Genomic DNA, 20,012 nt, shown 5'->3' on the forward strand with positions numbered 1-20,012 from the left:
CATCCCTGAAATACTTAGGAATAAAACTGACTGATAGATTTGAAACCTTATTTACCACTAACTTTCCCTCCCTAATAAACACTATTAAAAAAGACTTGACCCAATGGACTAAGACAGCTTTCACATGGATAGGAAGACTCAATATTATCAAAATGAATGTTCTCCAGAGGGTGCTGTTCTATATGCAAATGATACCCGTGGCCCTACCCAAGAGCTTCTTTGCTCAACTATCAACCCTGATATCCACTTTTGTTTGGAATAACAAGAAACCGAGAATAGCGCTTAGGTTGCTGAGTCGTCATAGAGATAGAGGGGGGTTGAGCTTCCCAGATGCTCAGAGATACTATAGGGCTATAGTCCTACAAAGAATACTGAACTGGCGCTTTCACACTCAATCCAAGGTGTGGGTTTCTCTTGAAAAATGCATGGCAGGAAGAGACCTAGCATATGCTCCGTGGCTTGCCCGGGAGCACAGGGGACTGTCGGCCTTTACTTCAGCGCTTACGACCCAACTTCTAAAATCTTGGGATCGACTCAATGATAAATTAACGCTGTCGCCCCCTGTGTCCCCATTGGCTCCGCTGGGGGGCTACTTGTGGTTCCCCCCTGGGGAGCAGGTGGCCTTTTTCGGTACCTGGGTGGATGAGAATAGTGTCAGTTGCGGCAAACTAATGCGAGACGGTAAATTAATTCCCCTAGATACTCTGGACCTCTGGCGATACAGACAACTTCATCATTTTTTCAAAACACAGGGAGACTCAATAAGAGACATCTCTTCCCTTACACCTTTTGAGCAACTTTTTATTACAGAAGAACCACTTACACATATGATTTCCAAACTGTACCAATTGCTTAGCTCGGCTTCTCCTGTGGTGAAGCCCCCATACGTTAGAGCCTGGGAACGAGATCTTGATACTGTTTTTACTCCGGCTCAACTTTCTTCCCTATACAAACTTACTAGAACTAGCTCAATTGACTCTAAGACACAGGAAACAAACTATAAAGTTTTGATGCGTTGGTATCGGGTACCAGCAGACCTGGCTAAAATATATCCAACTGTATCAGACTTATGTTGGAGAGGGTGCGGTCAAAAAGGCACCCTTTTACATATTTGGTGGGACTGCCCCATAGTCAAACCGTATTGGGAAGACATTAAAAGCCAAATTAAAGAAATTATGGGCATTGACATACCTCTCTCTCCGATTCACTTCCTGCTACACATTCCTCCCATGCCAACAAGTCACTACAAAAAAAGTGTCCTGCCTCATTTGCTCAATGCAGCAAAGCGGCTGCTTCCCATATTTTGGAAGCGCCCGCAAGTTCCTTCCAGGGAGGAGTGGAAGAGCAGAGTGAGTGACATCCGGGAGGCAGAGGAGTGGATTGCTACCTGTAGAGAAGTCCGAGAATGATTTACAGCAACTTGGCAACCATGGATAACATTTACCTCAGACCCTGGCCATATACCCTCCAGCTTAGATGTGGCCCTACTTGAGTTAGCTGATCCGACCTTGAAGGGACGCCTTAAAGATAACTAAATGGAACACTGCTTTATGCCCTAAAATACCAGCCTATTATTTATACAAAAGGGAAAGTGGGAAAGAGCCACGTCTTTTCTTCCTTAGCCTGTGATGCTGTTGGAGGTGATCGGAGAAGAGGTGGAGTCGGACACAAATTCCCAAGTATATCTCATTTTACTTTTCCTATATCTTACTACTTTTTCTATACTTTTTTCCTTTTTTTTTTTTTTTTTTCTCATTTATTGACAGTTATGATTTAACTGGTTATAGTTGTACATCTAAAAGCAGATACTGTGTCTGAAGTTGTAGAGACAGGCAGAAATGGACAGACAAGCTGATAATGTGGGCTTTGAAGATCCGATGCCACGTGATGCCCTGACCTGTTAGGGGTATTGGTACCTTTGTGTAGACGTGGTATGGGTCTCTGGTGGGTGGGGGGTCTGAGGGAGGTGGGGCCGTGGGGGTTGGTCAGATGGAGACATTAGTTGCCCCCCTGCCCTCGTGAGTCCCCACCTCCCTTGTCCCGTCACCCTCCTAGATAAAGAAAGGCGGGAAAGAAGTGATGCAAGATGTTTGTCCTTTCTAGAAAGCTTGGCCATTGAGTCACACAAACTCCACTATATTGCCACTAGACCAAACTGTTATTGACACAGACTAAAACACCAGCTACAGTTATAGCAGTTGCACATTCTTTATTATGAAGTTGAATTGCTATTATTTATTTACTTTTACTCTTATGTTTATTACTATTTTTCTCCTGTACACATTAACAAAAAGAAAAAAAATAAGAAGGATTAATGTATTACCTGGAGTTATCACTTTTTGAAGATGTAACTGTATCTTACAGTTTGCTATTGTGCAATGTAATACTTTGTCTTTCATAAATAAAGATTATATAAAAAAAAAAAAAAACAATATATGTTGTCCAATGTTATTTGAACAACCATTAAAGTAAATATCGAACTAAGGCCCCTTTCACACTTATACAACTTCAAAGTTGCGTGATTTTACCGCAATTTCGCGGCCGCTATTTTGCCGCGATTTTACCACGATTTTGCTGCGATTTTGCCACAATTTGGGAGCAGTACTACTTTGTAGACTTTGCCATTAACCATTCTCAGCTTGTGCTTACAAAGTAGTGCTGAAATTGTGTCTATATTATTCAGGTACGATTTGCATGCTACTTGAGGGTTTAACATTGAGGTCTATAGAGTACAAATGGTATGGAAGTTGGACCAAAGTAGTGCTGAAATCGTGTCTATATTATTCAAGTACGATTTGCATGCTACTTGAGGGTTTAACATTGAGGTCTATGGAGTAGAAATCGTATGGAAGTTGGACCAAAGTAGTGCAGGGACTACTTTGAAGTTGGCACAACTTAAAGTCGAGCCAATATGAATGGTAGTCATTGAAAATCATAGAGAATGACTTGTCATATGATTTTGCAGTACAAAATCGTGCGACAAGTCGTATAAGTGTGAAAGAGGCCTAAGTCTGAACTCATTTTAAAATGTTGAAAATACTTGATCATAAAACAAATAGACAAGGTCTATAAATACAGTAACTGAAAACATTTGGAATGAAGTACAAAAAAAACTATTTATCTATGGCTATAAAATCACAAGATAAATAAATACACCTTGGGTATTGTCGTCAAAATACTTCTAAACCTGTTACACCAAAATCACCATCAAGTAAAATGGGAATTAAGAAACACTACAATATTTTAGGTTCCTGCTGAGGTATGTATATTAAAAAAACATTATACGGTCCCATAAACATCTGGAGAATTAACCTGTATGATGTGAGATTTTTAAAAGTTTCTAAAGTTCTCAACAGAAATTACTGGGGAGGGGCGTTCATAAATGGTGTTGTGGACCACTTTCGATTAGAATTATGTTGGGGCATAGCAACAAAAGGTGCTTATGCCCAATTCATGTACCTGTCAGAGAGAGGACATTCCTTCCAAAGTATACTGCCTTCCTCCCTTAGTGGTGACACCAACATCAGAATGGCTGATAAGTTTTGTACTAGAGGTACCCTCTTATAATCCATACTAGATCCTTAAAATTTGGTATGGTGAGGGTGGACACTGTTTTGTTTTTCCCTTAAAATCCACACCAGACCTTCATAAAGTAAGAGAGTCTGGTATGGATCTTTAGGGGGATCTTTAGGGGAAACCCTACATCATTTTTTTCAGGGTTACCATGTTCCATGTTACAATCCGTACTGGACCCTCACCTAGGATAAGGGTCTGGTAATGTAGTTGAGGGGAATCCCCTGCCACTTTTTTTTTATAAATAGAGGTGGTACATCATGTGAAGGCTTAAGGCACCTCCTAAGCCTGTTTTAAAAAGGGAATTGTGTATTTTTAATGCTGCTCTTAAAGCATTTTAAAAAAATTCACTCTTCTGAACAGCATTCCATAAAATTCTGATTGCATTGGTACATGCCCCATGTAACTGTATATACGCTACACTACATACACTAATAGATTTGTAGATTGTCTTTCAGAGTCTATATGTTTGTTAAGTAGTGGTGATAAGCCAAATGTCCTGGCTTTGGATTTGAATTAGGTTCTCCAGGTTTAAAGCCAATGGGAGACAAATGTTAAAAAAAGTAATGGCAATGTTCTAACAATTGGAATAGGGAGCTAGGCATTGCTCTGGGGAACATGTACCAAAAAAATTTTATTTGGCAGGAAGTGATCATTTTAAAGCCTAAGTTCACCTTTTAAAAAATATACAAAAAGCACATCTTTTTAGTAGGTAACATTGCAGCCTGTAAAGCATTGAAATTCCGGGTTCATGCAGACTCTCAATACACTGTCTGCCTGTACTTCTGATAAGAGCAAGCAGTTACTGAATGGCAGGAAGAATCAATTAACTACGAGAGAGTTCACCAGTGCTCACAAAGTTCATTGAGAACTACAAGTCGCCATCTGCAAGGCTGTCGCTACTTGTAGTTCATTCACAGAACTCTGTAAATGAACAAGGTGGCCATGAGAGCGGGTGTGGGTAGAAGATTTCTGCATGCTGTCACAGGGAGGGGAGGATTGGGGGGAGAGGAGGCAGGAGCTGGAATATCTTACATGTCTCAATGGTGAACTTATCCTTTAAAAATGCTTGCAGGCTAATATTAAAAATGATAAATTTCTTTAAATATTGATTATATTTCTATAAAGCCTTGGTGCTGCGTTTAGCCTAGTAGTGAAGTGGCAGAAGTGGAGAAGGGTGGGCAGCCTATGACCCTAGGATTCCATGTTTACTTTCTACAATTCTTGCTGCTGCCTGCCCTTCTCCCTGCATTGTAGAAGGGTGGACAGCCAAGGGTCATAGGTTTTTCCCTGCAGCTATGCCTCCAATGTCCATAGAAATACAACTGGCTGCTGAGTACCTGAGGGGAGAAAAATTATGCCGTCATAGTGAGGAACTGCAGATATACAGTAAATTGTACTGTTCTGTAACATCACAAACAGCTTAATGTTTTTGTTTATGCATGTCATACACTGGCAGCAGTGGAGGCTTCTGCTACAGAAGTCAGGAATGTCTATACATTTTACAAGCCAAATGTTCACTTTCAGATGAAAGTGATTTGGTAGCTGCACATTGGCCAGATCACTTCAATGGACCCCATGAACAGGTGCCCCCCCTCATGAAACTTCACCATAATTTTCAGGGTTTGCTATCCCACCTGCAGGCCCAGGGCCCACTTGGCAGATGTCACCGAGTAGGGGAGCAGACCAGCAAATGTAAATTTACTAATTAATTTATTACAGCTACTTACAGTATATAGCTCTGTCAATTTATGCAGTGCTTTACATATATTGTACAATCAAATCAGTCCCTGCCCTCAAGGAGCTTAAAATCTAAAGTGCCTAAATCTCATTCATACATACATGTACTAGGGCTAATTTAGATAGAAACCAATTAACCTACCAGCATGTCTTTGGAGCGTGGAAGGAGACCGGAGTACCCGAAGGAAACACATTCATGCACAGGGAGAAAATGCAAACTCTGTGGAGGTAATGCCATTGTTGGGATTTAAACTGATGACCCTAGTGCTACTAGGCAGAAGTGCTAACCACTAAGCCACTGTACTGATCCCCGGAGGTGTGACCTCTTTTCTCTCTGGGTGTGTGGACATCTTTTGCATTTCCCTTCTCTGGTGACACCTCTGTATCCATTTATATGAACTATTTTTTCACCTTTGTAGTCCATTTCATCACTCTTCACAGTTTTTGAGATAAGGACTATACTGTTACATGTATTATTTAGTTAATTCTTTATGCACAAGCACTTTCATGGATTGTATTTTTATTTGATGATTTTGCGGATATGTTTTTAGTTAAATTTATATTTTTTGTCTCATTAGCACCTCAGTTGACTTTTTGATGAATTCACTTATGACACACATTTGGTCCATTTTTTTTGCACAAGCACTTTTATGGATTTTACTGTCATTTGTTTCTGAGGGAATATTTTTAGTATACAGTATTTATTTAACATTTATTTTGGCCAGTCACACTGATATTGATTTATTGTTACACATGTTGTGATGTATTGATTTATGGCACACATCAGCACTGCTACACTTAGTGCTTCATTCAGATCACACATATTATAAATCATTAAGCGCTGTACTTTGTTTGCTTCTAGACTTCATCACTATTGTCATATTAATATTTTAACTGTCAAATTGCTTTGTTATTTTTGATGGGGGGCAGTCAGGATATAATTTTAGGTAAATATTTTACCTAAAAACAACAGTGAAAACAAAAACTTAAAAATGCTTGTCAAACTTAAAGATATGTTAGTTTTTTATATTTTCCTAATTACATTTTGAAAATCTAGCTTGTTAAAACAGCTAAATGTGTAGATTAGGCATGACCTGATATTTCAAACGCAGCAATGTGCTTGGGGTCAAATTAGGTTTTGCATGTTAAAATCTTCATGGTTTTTGATCTACTGTAAAGATTGTGCTCTAGATTTTAGTGCTTATTAAAAGAATGCCAGGCAATGTACTGACAATCGTTTTGTGTATAACATGACAAAGCTGTTTTACAAAGAAGGTGATGGCTCCACAGAGCATGCTGAAAAACTGGGTACAGGTTCATAAAATGGTCATTTTGTAGAGAAAACAGAATGCATAATTTGCAATTGTTGCAGTTTATATGTTCAAGCCTAATGTTTTGAACTCACAAACACTTAAAAGCTCAGCCAGCTTTTTAATATTTCCTATATTGACAAAAATGATATTCAAACCTTGGCAGTAGTCATTCAGCTGAGCATTGGAGAGAACACATTGGCAGCCCTTTTCTTAATACTGGTCAAAGTCCAAACTCTCCATGTCTAAATTGTTTTGGTTGATAATGAGCAGAAAATCTGCATAACTGGCCATAACAAAATAATGAAATATCTTTGATAAAAGACTAAACTTATTAATGAGCTGTTAAATATCCCAGAATAGAATCAACAAACTTGTGCTGAACTTCAAATGGATTTATTTAACTACACACTTTGAAGAATTCTAACAAAAAATATACAAGGCACTTCATTTGAGTTAATCCTACATTTCTAATTGACAATTAAAACATTATTTAAATAGTGAAAATTTTTATGATTGGATGAATTAAAACCCTATGCAATCTGTAAAATCAAATAAACATACTCCCCATCTCAAGTAGCTGCAAACAAAAAAAAGACAGTGCAAAAGCATTATATATACTGGACGCTTCCCAGTGTAAAGCATCTGATTAAGTTATGTTTTGAATTTTATCTGCTTGCCTACTGGGGCAATTCTTTAATTTTTCACATACATTTTTAAATCTGCATTTCATTGATAGAAACATTACTTAGAACTCTCAACATTATATTTTTCTGAAAGCAGAGGCTCTAGAGAATAAAATTGTGTTGAATTACCTGATATTTCCTCAGCTGTTTATCAAATGCACATTTTCAGTAAAAAATACAACTAATTTAATTTTAGTGCACATAGACACAATATAATACCCATTTTTTAGGTAAAATATAAAATATGATGCTGCAAAGGCGCATGTGTGGTGGCTTCGAGGACGGTCGCATGATCTGAGAGCTCCACTCCAGCCTGCTCTCTCCACCACAGCCATCAGCCGAAGGAGATTCACTCTGTAGGACCCCCCACCAGTCGCAGAGGTCCCGAGGACCTCCATGATAGGGGGCACAGCAAGATGGGATTTATCCTGGTGACTCAAGCCCGGTCCTCCGGCCACGGCCATCACCAAAATGGCAGCCGCTACATACCCACGAGGCCAGGACCAGGATCCAGAGGAATCCATCGCTGATCAAACAGACCCGGATGCCTACACAGAGGGAACACATCCTCCAGCAGTGAGTAACCAGGTGAACCCACTATTATCCCCCACATCCACTAAATCGCAGCTAGGCAGGACTTTAGATGGCCTCCCCCTCACACCGATGAATGATCTGACTAATACCCCAGACCACCCAGGGACTTATAATAGATCCATCCCTGCTACCCCCACCGATTAATCGTCATTAATGGAGACATTCTCAAAAATGCTTTCCAGAGGACTGGCCCAAACTGCCTCACAGATAGATAGATATACTTTATTGTCATTGTATACATACAACAAAAATTTTCCGGGTACTCTTTACAGCAGCAATAAAACACTTCTCAACAAAACCACACATACATACTCCTAGCACATGCCCACATATCTATTTAATATAGATATCAATAATCCAAGCAGGTCTGCACCACCTAGGGGCCAGAATAGAAGCGATTGAAGCTAAAACTGACCAAACCGTTGCCATAACCAACCAGAATACTGACAGGATTCAGGAATTGCATGTACAGGTTAGATATTGCATTCTCAAAACTAGATGATCTGGAAAATAGATCTCGCAGGCTCAGAGGCCTCCCTGAATCATTCAAGGAAACCGATAAAATCGTCCGCACGTTTATCAAAAATCTGATCCCAGACATACCAGACCACCACCTGGATGGCCTACCCAGAGACATTGTGGTAAAACTGCATTTTTCAGGGTTTAAAGAAGAGGTCATGAGAAGGGCCCGGGAAACAGAAAACCTTACTATACAAGGACACTCCATCCAAATATTAGCTCACCTCTCACCCTATACAATACAAAAAAGAAGATCTTTAAAACCTCTTCTACAGATCCTGTCACAAAAATCTATCACTTACAGATGGTCCTTTCCTTTCCGCCTAAATTTTGCTTTCCTAAACAAATCCTACAGCTTCTCAACCTTCGCAGATGGAGAACGCTTGCTGCTGCAATTGGGCCTCATCTCCCATACTCCTGCACCTGCACTGGACCCCAGGGATATTGGAAAGGCCTCCCCCCACAAACCCCATCAAACCCCTGTGGCAAAAGCGACAAGCAAAGAGATCTAAAGACGGTCAACCACCGTAGCCTCCCTGGCGGTTTTCCCGAGTGTGGCTCGGGGTTAAAATTCAGTACCATTAGCGGTAACCCCGAGCCACACTCGGGATCGCATTGCAGGATCCTGGGGCGGCGTTACTTACCTTGTCCTCGGGATCCTGCGATGTCACCCGCAGTGTCCGAGGGCTCCGTCCTCCTCCGAAGCCTCTCCGTGCCAGGCTCCGTTCCCTGCGAGCGGCGCGATGCACGGGGGCGGAGCCTGGCGGCAAATTCAAAAAAATGTCAAAAGCATAACACATACAGTACTGTAATCTTACAGATTACAGTACTGTATGAAATGATTTCACATCCCTTTTGTCCCCAGTGCTTTGTCCCATGCCCTGCATGCAATTTTACATGATATACACTGTTCTTTCTGCCTGGAAACTGGAGATTGTCCATAGCAACCAAAAAGTGTCCCTTTACGTCAAAAGTGGCTTTAGACCAGCTAGAAAACAGCGATAATAAATTAGAACACTTGCAGAATTGAGCGATAGTGAATTGTGGGGAAATTTATTTTATTACTATTTTTTTTTTTTTTTTATTATTTATTTTTATTTATTATATTATAATTTATGTTTTTGTGTTTCAAACTTTATCATACCCGGGATATCTACTAGACTCTGGTTTGGACAGATTTAAGTGTGTTATTGTTAAGATTTACAGACCTACAATATAAAACGCCAAATTTCCATGCAAAATAATGGTACCGCTTTCAGCACCTAAAATCCGAAATAATCATACCGCCAGGGAGGTTAAAGTGACTCCTTTTATTTTCCTTCTAGGACTTCACTTGCCAAACTCTGGTTAGCTGAGTCACCAAGTCACTCTCTTCCACCTTGAACAGACTTGATCTGTCCCAAGTCCCCTATTACACTAATGGCAACCAATCTAAGTTACTGCTACAATGGCCTAGATAGCCTGTAATTTTCCCCTACCCCCTACCTGAATTATCAGGCCCCTGAGTGACACTATCCACAACTATCACATTTTGCTGTGAACTGGCAATATTCTCCTCCACAGGAAATAAGAATCTTTAAGGACAGCCTATCAGTCTTTTGATCAACCTCCTGGTTACTGCACGGCAGATTTCTCCCTCCCTCCCCTCACTGAGAGATTGGGGGATGGAGGTAGAAATCCCAGACCATGGATGTGTGGACACCCCTCACTCGTGGGTTTATGTTAACACTTCTCTGCTACCTATCCCTCTTTCAAGGGGTGTTTTTTTTCTTTCGTTTTTTTACTCACCGCATATAAGATCTGGGTCACCCCCTTTCATTTTTTCTTCCACGGTTCTTTTTTTTTTTTTACTGGCGGTATGGCTGGAGGGGCCGCACTTCGCCTTTAACTGTCTCAGAGTGGCATTTTCCCTCCACTCGGAGATTGCGAAACAACCCCCATGTTTGGGGCAATTTTTTGGGAAAAAACTTGCAGAGGGTGGGTTGCAGCCCCCTCTCCCTGCAAGGGGACTATGGTTTCACTTTTGCTGCACTTTTATTGTCTGTTTTATTGACCTGTACAATGTTTTGGACATGCTTTGTCTTCTTTCACCAGGATCAGTCTTCTCTACCCTTGATGCATTCATCCCCCCTCTGATCCATGTATTCTGACACTAACACATCCACCCCCCCATGTATTGCCACCCATAATGTTCAGGGGATTAATTCCCCAGTTAAAAGACGGAAACTCTACCAATCCAAAATATTGAAATCCTTTTACTGCAGGAAACCCATTTCCCATCATTGTATAATCCCTCCTTCATACATAGCAACTACCCCCAGTTCTACCTCTCCAATGCAGGGAAGAAAACTAAGGGCGTAGCCATATGCTTCTATAAAAACCTGAAATTTTCCCCAACAGATATTATAAGAGATCAAGCAGGCAGATACTTATTAGTAAAGGGCACTATAGAGGGCGCACAGTATTCGTTTATCATGCCCCAAATAAAGGCCAGACAACATTCTTTTCTTCCATGGTGTCCACACTTGGCCTGCAGCTGGAAGGGAAAATAATTATGGGAGGTGACACAAATCTTGCATTTGATCAATCCCTTGACAAATCGGGGTCTGGCCCCTTCCTCCGAAACAGCACAATGAGGAGGTTATTTTAGTGCTCTCATTGGGCCTTGTGGACATCTGGAGGGAACGTAACCCTAGATCCAAAGATTATACCCACTATTCTGCACCACACCAATTTACAGTAGAATAGATCACATTTGTATTCAATCCCACAACATTCCCTCTGCCTCAAAAGTGGTCACCAGGGACACCACCATATCGGACCATTCTATGGTTCTTTTATACCTACAACAAACCCATAACCCCTGTACGAAATTCATATGGCACCTTAATGAGGGGTTCTTAAGCGACCCAGTCCAATGCACAGTCCTCACAAGAGACATCCAAGAGTACTTCCTACTGAACAATAGCGACAATAACGGCTCCATCTCCCTAGAAACCCTGTGGGCTGCCCACAAAGCGGTGATAAGGGGGAAGATTATCCAAACTACTTTGCTACTTAAAAAGGAACACAGAGCAAATATCAACAAACATACCAGGGAATTCCAATCGTTAAGTAAAGCCCATAAACACAACCCCACTAGAGAGTTCCTGGAAACCCTTGAGTGAGCTCAAACGTCCTTAAACCTTGCCCTATCCACTGAAGCTGAGAAACATCTCAGATGGTCAGAAGCACGGTTCTATTCCCAGAAGGACAAGATCGGAGCCAAATTGGCAGCAAAACTTTCATCTAAGCCCCGGTCCCATACCTTTCCCAAGATACGAGCCCAGATGGGAGAACTGACACAAAACCCACGAAGCATCATGGAAACATTCCATGAATTCTACACCACTTTATACAAAAACAAGCAATTAACTACACAACCTACCCTAGATGAATTCCTGAACAACGTTCCTCTTCCAAAATTATCTGCGGAACACACTGACCTCCTGGACAATATCTGAATTGGAAGTCTTGGAGGTGATAAAACAGCCTAAACAAAACTCAGCCCCGGGTCCAGATGGATTTTCAGTCGGTTATTACAAAAAATGTGCCAACACTCTGGCCCCATATCCATATATGGTCAGATTCTTTAACTCCCTCAGGTCTGGCTCTCCCTTGGATAAAGCCATAAATTTAGCTTATATATCAGTTATTCCTCTCTATATCCATAAAGACCAGGCGGGCTTTATCCCGGAGAGACAGGGACCTGATCAGATAAGAAGGGCAGTTGACATCATCTCCTTCATTAACTCCCAATGGGATGGGGGTCCCCACCAAGAAGGATTTCTGCTGTCAATGGACTTACAAAAGGCTTTTGACACAGTTACTGGCCTTACCTGTTTAATGTCCTAGAGAGATGGGGCTTCGGCCCACACTTTCTGGGAATGCTACGAGCCCTGTACTCTAACCCCAGTGCACAGGTTAGACTTCAGGGATGCTACTCTCCTCTCACTATAGAAAAAGGCACCAGGCAAGGCTGCCCACTCTCCCCCCGCCTATTCGCAAAAGCTATCGAGACCCTGGCCATCGCAATCAGGTCTCATCCTGACATTAAATGAGTCTTCTGCAGAAAACAGGAACATAGGAACATAGGTGCGCATTGTTTGTGGATAATCTTTTACTATTTGTCACTTCTCCACTGATATCAGCGCCCAACATTTTCTCCCTTCTTGATAAATTTGGCAGGATCTCCAGCCTCCGAGTCAATGTCTAGAAATCATTATCATTAAAAGTCACAGTTCCCCCCAACTTGCTCAGTAATTTACAAAGCCTTTTTCCATTCGCCTGGTGGTCGACTTCCATCCCGTACCTAAGGGTCAATCTCCCCCTAAAATAGACTCCTTATACTCCTCCAATTACCGAGCCACTTTCCATAAACTGGCATCAGACCTCTCAAGTTGGGCTAAACATAACCTTGGTTGGGCCGCATAAACGCAATTAAAATGACCTTCCTCCTTCGCCTCCTTTACCTATTCAGATCACTACCCATCCCAATCCGAAAATCACAACTACAATATTCTCCAATCTACAATTTATTAGGGGACCAAAAGGCAGGAGGTGCTCGAAAATATTCTGTTTATACTCAAATTGCAGGGAGGGTTCGTTCTACCCAATATTTGGTGGTACTACCAGGCTGCCCAACTGGCCCAGATCTCTATTGTCTATTCACGAGGCCTGAAACCTGATTGGGTCACAATGGAGAGAGAAGCTGTTCCTCTCCACACTAATAATTTCTTAATATGGTTGCCTACTAAACTCAGACCTCCGATTTTGGCCCCCACTCTCTCCCACTCATTGGCCCTATGTGACCAGATGCATAAAAACCCCTCCCTAATCTCAGCCCTTCGCCCCCTTACACACAAGTTTCATAATCCCAACTTTCCACCCGGGAATAAACATTCCAGCATTCAGCTGGTGGCTCAATAAAGGACTGCTTAGAATAGGGAACTTTTACACCTCCACAGGCCCCATCTCCATCGCATTCCGCACTAGTAAACTAGAGATGCTCCCCTCTGAATGGTTTAGATACTCACAAATACTGCACTTTCTTCAATCGATCTGGCCCAACAAACCAGAACCCCCCAGGGTCACGACCTATGAATCATGGTGCTCGGACATCACAGATCCGAGGGGTGGGATCTCCATCATTTAATCCTCTTTAGCCACAGCTCTGTCCAAGCCTTCCTACGCTCTCAATTGGTAAAACGACCTTAAAATAACCTGGGATCAGGATAAATGGTATACCTGTTTCCAACGATCTTTTAAGGGTATATTGAATATCTTTCTGAGTGAAGCCAGTCTAAAAATACTGACTCGATGGTATAGGGTTCCCTCTCTCCTCACCAGGATCTATCCAGATGCTTCCCTGCTGTGTTTTTGGAAATGTAACCACGTAGGAACAATGTTTCACATATGGTGGTCATGTCCACGCATAAGGGGTCTCTGGAACAGACTCTTTTTTTTGATACACAGGGTGACGACAATACAGGTCCCCCAAACCCCAGACATAGCACTCCTTAACCTCAAAGTGAATAAAGTAGACAAATATACACAAGCCCTGTTTTTCTTCATCCTGTTGGGCCCCAAAATTACAATAGGCGCTCACTGGAAAAAAAAACTTTGGTTCCAGTCTCAGCGGTGAAGCATAAAATATCCTGGATTATGGCGCAGGAGAAGATAGAAGAAGTCAGTATAATGCAAGACAAAACCTGTGTATGTGAACTCACCTGGGAACCCTGGGCCAAATATTGTCATATTCCTTTGTATCTAGGTGACAACCCCCAAAGATGAATACTGCTCTGGATGACCCAATTGACTTTCCTTTTCTTGTCCTCTTTCTCTCCCCCCTCTCCCTGCACCCTTTCCTCTTCTCTTCTTCTATCCTAACTCCCCCTCCTCCTGATCCACGATAATGTGTACAAGACAAAGCCGATCCTGAATCCTATAAAACATACCAGTTGTGCAAGGAACAGCAACACTTGAGCTAAGTATGGCTGGGCCACCCACCTTCTCTGCTACTTGAACTCATCTCCGCTCCGAACCCAGTCGTTAGTTTAAGCCCTGGGTACTTCCGCATCTGGTTTACCCACTGTGGCCTGCTAATATACCTTAATAATACATCCCCACATCTTACTCCCTTGAGTAGGGAGCTGGGTCGGTGTTACAAAGTCGAGGAGCAGGGAGACTCCCCAACCACAGAATGATCCCTTTAGGGGTGGCTGGGTGAACTCCCTCTCACCCTCTTCTCTCTTGCTAGCTAGGATCCATTGGGTAAGACACTCATATCCGACACCAACCCACCGGTATGCTTGCCACACTGACATGAAATCATACTAGAGCTCAGGCCTGATACTAACAGAATGATCTTCAGTAATTATTCATGTATAATTTATGCTGTATCCTCTGAGTATGCCACATGTTATCACACTGTTCGTTGGGCCATGTTGGCCAGTTTATATACTTTCTTATATCCTATGTACCAAACGTTCCCTTTTCGAACGTACTTTGTTTTTGTGCCTATAAAACTTATAAAAATTAGTTAACAAAAATATGATTCTGCATAGGGTAAATAGATACTAAACATGTAAAAATTTAAAACTGCACAATTTTTTTTTCATTCAACTTTATTGCTATCACAGGATCTTTGGGCAGGTGACAGGTGTTCTTTACGGAACACCAGAGAAATCAGAGGTCTATTTTGACCCCAATATTTCCCCTGTCCTCCAAGGCAGCTGATCAAACATAGATTGCATTTGATCAGCTGCTTCCCTGGCTGTCATGGCTAGGGAAAGACAGATTTGAAACTGGAAGTGACAAAATCCTGGTTGCCTCCAACTTCATTTGTCACAGAGGAGATCAGGACATGAATGTCCCTCCATCTCCTCTGTGGGCAGCCTACCTGACCACTTATCATGGTCCCTAGTGGAATGAGAAAGCCTAGAAATGGTGAAAAGCAGCGTTGGAAGGGGAGAGGTTCCACTATACAAGTGATCAGGTGACTGTAAAGCCACCCAGATCACTTTTTTTTTTAAAAAGCAGCCCTGTTTGCTGCCCTGGATGTATGTATGCATTAGCTGCACTGCAGACACAAACTATGTTTGTGTTTGCAGTGCAGCTAGTGCTAATTAATGCTAATGCATAGGCTGATAGCAGGTTTGCTGTTGCAGAGTTGAACCTTTCCTATTAACTCAGCAAGGCCTGGTTCTGCAGGACACTGGGTTTGGCAAGTCAAGCATTGATTGCTGATTTGTTCAAGACCATTTTGACCATAATATGTGCCCCACCATTTGAGCATCATTTATGACTAAAGCTGTACCTTGTGGGAATGAGCTGCATATATTTTTGATATGGGATACTGCTGGTCAGGAACGATAACATGCTGTAAGGGTATCTGTACAGAGGAAGAAGGAGAACCTGTGATATATAACTACAAGTCCTGGAAGGACTAAAAGCATTTTTTGATCTTACTTTATTGTAAAGTCACACTATCAGGCGAGCGCCCATCTGATGGTGGGGGAGTATGAGTGAATTACATTAATTAAATCAACACTGCAAGGGGATACACACAAGAAGGAATATTGCATGAGGAGGAGGCACTTATTTGAAAGACTATTTGTGTGATTTATATGTGGACTTTTTTCTTTGCAATATGCATATTTATACTTAGTTTTTGATTGATATATATTGGCACAAGTTAATGTGGATCACAAGGGGATTGTGGTGGTTTGTTATTAGTACTTGAATATTTTTTATCATATACAAGAGGTATAATATTTAATAGGAGATGGTGTGATTATATACACAGAGGAATCGATCCACTATTAATAACGCAATTATAAATATTTAATAGCACAACACAATTTTTTGATTTATTAAGGTTGCACATATATGGGAATGTGTTAGGTGTCAGCAGTTCTCACTTGATATATAAATTGGTAGCTCACAAGATTTTGTTCAAAATTTAACAGATGCATGCTATTGAAATAGAATAATACTAAAAAATATTTACTTACAGACAGAATTCTTATGATTACTTTCTTTGCTCGGCAACATCTTCACTCCTCTAGATTTCAATTCAATTGCCTTTTTAACTGTAAATATGTCATATGAAACACATTACCTTTTTTAGATTTAATGTAATCAAACACTCAAATATATACAGTATATGTCAGAAAAAGGTACACAAGCTAAGTGTGGGCAATTTTACTTTCAGGAACAGATATAAGTATCACAATTCTGACAAACATCTATTCACAGATCTTCATTTTAAAGCAGGTCTCTACTTATGTTAAAGCTCTACCACTTCTATCCAACATTGGTTACTTCTGGTTTACTCTAGGGGGCTGATTTTTTTAATCACTTTGCAAATGTCTTAAAATTCATGCAAGTGTAGCCAATAATAAATATAACAACCTGTAATATCCAATGCTAGGAGAAAAACATAACTTTTGGGTGGATTTACTTTTAGCTTACATCTTTTGTTTGTGAATCGGTAGGGGTACTATGTACCCCTTACTTATTCACATGAGAGAAGCTCGTATCTGGGGCCGTCATAGTTTTAAAGAGGGCTTCCAGATTCTGATACGCACTCTGCCTGCAGGCAGCCACAACCACTGGGCCATGGTTGTGAGGGAGAGGCTCCTGTCCTCATCACCATGTGGACAGGGGGCTTTGCCAAGAGGTACCCTCTGGCAAGGTACCCCCCCATGTTGAGGGTATGTGGCCTGGTATAGCTCAGGGAGTGGGGCACATGCTACCCCCCATTTCTAACCACCTAGGATACATGCTAAGATAAGGGTCTGGAATGGATTTTGGAGGGACCCCACATTTATCTTTGTTTTTTTCACTCTGCAGCTGGAAATTTATTTAGCTGAACATCTATTTGTTTGACCATTTACACAAGATTGTTCATAGACTCCACTCAGTGCACAAGTCTTCCTCATATAATGTCCCTTGCTGATGGAATGTTCTGAGCAAGGCTGATAACTGTCTTAGTTGAAGGTATTAAGGTATTTTTCTCCTAGGACCAAATGTTATGGGTTGTTACAGTGGCCAGGTGAAAGGCAACAAGGAAACTATTGCACATATTACAAACATGAAAGATATGAAAAGCTATATTTTTAAATAAATTAGCCCCAAGGTATTTGGCTTTCCACCCTCCTACCCCTATGCCTTAGTACTGGTAAAACCACCTACTGAAGTGATGGGCCAAGGATATGGAGGGAGGGGAGAGAAGATTTCTATAACAGGGTACCCTACTTTAAGAACTCCCATGGAACCTTAAAAAAGCTGACCTAAATGCACAGGGAATTTCTTGAATTTGGATAGAAAAGAAGCTTTATCATATATACAGTACATGTAAACATTAAGCAATTAGTACATAACCACAGTAGAGACTTCCTAAAATAAAAGGAATTTTGGTTGTCTCACTTCCATCATGGATCCAAAAATAAGGGGTTTATTCCTCAATTTAGGATACTGGGTAAAGTAATGCAAAGTATTTATTTATGCCGTGTGACCAAATGTACATCCAGTCCATTCAGGCTAGTTGTCCATCCTTATCATAAAATGTCTAGTTCTTCCATTGTGTTGGTCCACAAGCCCTACTCCATTAAAGCCATGGTTCCATACACTGCACTGGTGAAGGTCAACTAGTCTGAAACAACTGTATACAGTTTGGAATAAATGTTACTATAGCATCAAGCTGTGCCTGTACTATATACCTGGTCCTGGATGTACGTTTTGCCACAGGGGAATAAGGAAATAATTTACATGGCCCCTAGTTTTAGGTGTAGAAACACCAAAAATGTACATTCTAATGTGGGCAGACATCACTAGAATAATGCACAGTATTTTTCTATGCTTTGAAAATGCAGATTATTGTGTTGTACTGATTTCTCTTTTAGTACTCAAACAAACTTCAGACACATTTTGAGGCAGTTTATTTTGTAAATTGTAATATTAGTTTAGTATAAAGTATTATTATGTAAAATGACCAAACGCATAGACCTGCATCGATTATACATATCTCCATTACGATCGCTAGTTTTACAAGACCGAGCACTTCTGGCTCCTCCTTGATTCCGAGCATGCGTGGACTTTTGTGTGACGGACTTGTGTACACACGATCGTAAAGTCATACAAAACATTTGTTGGCGGAAAATTTGAGATCCTGCTAGCCAACATTTGTTGGTGGAAAGTCCGACAACAAATGTCTGATGGAGCATACACACGGTTGGACTTTCAGCCAACAAGCTCACATCCAACATTTCCCGTCTCAAAATCCAATCGTGTGTATGCAGCATTACATTTAAATTGAAGAAAGCACCCAAAATATCCCCAACAAAACACAGCAATGACTAGCGAGTGCTTATGTTATGGGTCTGGTGACTTAATTCAAAAGGTCATCCCTGTTTTTTGGGGATTTCTGTACACATTTATTATTGCTATTAGTTTTAAATTGATCATATTTTAGGTGAATATATATATATATATATATATATATATATATATATAAATATATATATACACAGTGTATCTCACAAAAGTGAGTACACCCTTCACATTTTTGTAAATATTTTATTATATCTTTTCATGTGACAACACTGAAGAAATTACACTTTTCTGCAATGTAAAGTAGTGAGTGCACAGCTTGTATAACACTGTAAATTTGCTGTCCCCTCAAAATAACTCAACACAGCCATTAATGTCTAAACTGCTGGCAACAAAAGTGAGTACACCCCTAAGTAAAAATGGCAAAATTGGGCCCAATTAGCCATTTACCCTCCCCGGGTTACAAGGTCTCAGGTGTGAATGGGGAACAGGTGTATTAAGTTTGGTGTTATCGCTCTCAGTCTTTCATACTGGTCACTGGAAGTTCAACATGGCACCTAATGGCAAAGAACTCTCTGAGGATCTGAAAAAAAGAATTGTTCCTCTACATAAAGATGGCCTAGGCTATAAGAATATTGCCAATACCCTGAAACTGAGCTTCAGCATGGTGGCCAAGACCATACAGGGTTTAACAGGACAGGTTCCACTCAGAACAGGCCTCACCATGGTCAACCAAAGAAGTTGAGTGCACATGCTCAGTCATACCCAGAGGTTGTCTTTGGGAAATAGACATATGAGTGCTGCCAGCATTGCTGCAGAGGTTAAAGGGGTGGGGAGTCAGCCTGTCAGTGCTCAGACTTTATGCCACACACTGCATTAAATTGGTCTGCATGGCTGTCATCCCAGAAGGAAGCCTCTTCTAAAGATGATGCAGAAGATAGTTTGGTGAAGACAAGCAGACTAAGACATGGATTACTGGAACCATGTCGTGTGGTCTGTCTAGACCAAGATAAACCTATTTGGTTCAGATGGTTTAAGCATGTGTGGTGGCAACCAGGTGAGGAGTACAAAGACAAGTGCGTCTTGCCTACAGTCAAGCATGGTGGTGGGAGTGTCAAGGTCTGGGGCTGCATGATTGGTGCTGGCACTGGGGAGCTACAATTAATTGCAGGAACTATGAATGCCAACATGTACTGTGACATACTGAAGCAGAGCA

General features: G+C 41.2%; 1 protein-coding gene across 1 annotated transcript in view; it reads right to left on the reverse strand.

The window, feature by feature from the left end:
* The window catches only part of CSMD1 (CUB and Sushi multiple domains 1), a 3,274,537-nt gene that overhangs the window by 1,543,862 nt on the left and 1,710,663 nt on the right, over positions 1–20,012 (reverse strand). The window contains exon 7 of the mRNA XM_073626646.1: positions 16,477–16,554. Coding sequence (XP_073482747.1) covers positions 16,477–16,554 — 78 coding nt within the window. The remainder of the gene's footprint in view (positions 1–16,476; positions 16,555–20,012) is intronic.

Source organism: Aquarana catesbeiana, linkage group LG04 (genome assembly GCF_042186555.1).
Source record: "Aquarana catesbeiana isolate 2022-GZ linkage group LG04, ASM4218655v1, whole genome shotgun sequence".
In the NCBI taxonomy this organism is placed as follows: Eukaryota; Metazoa; Chordata; class Amphibia; order Anura; family Ranidae; genus Aquarana; species Aquarana catesbeiana.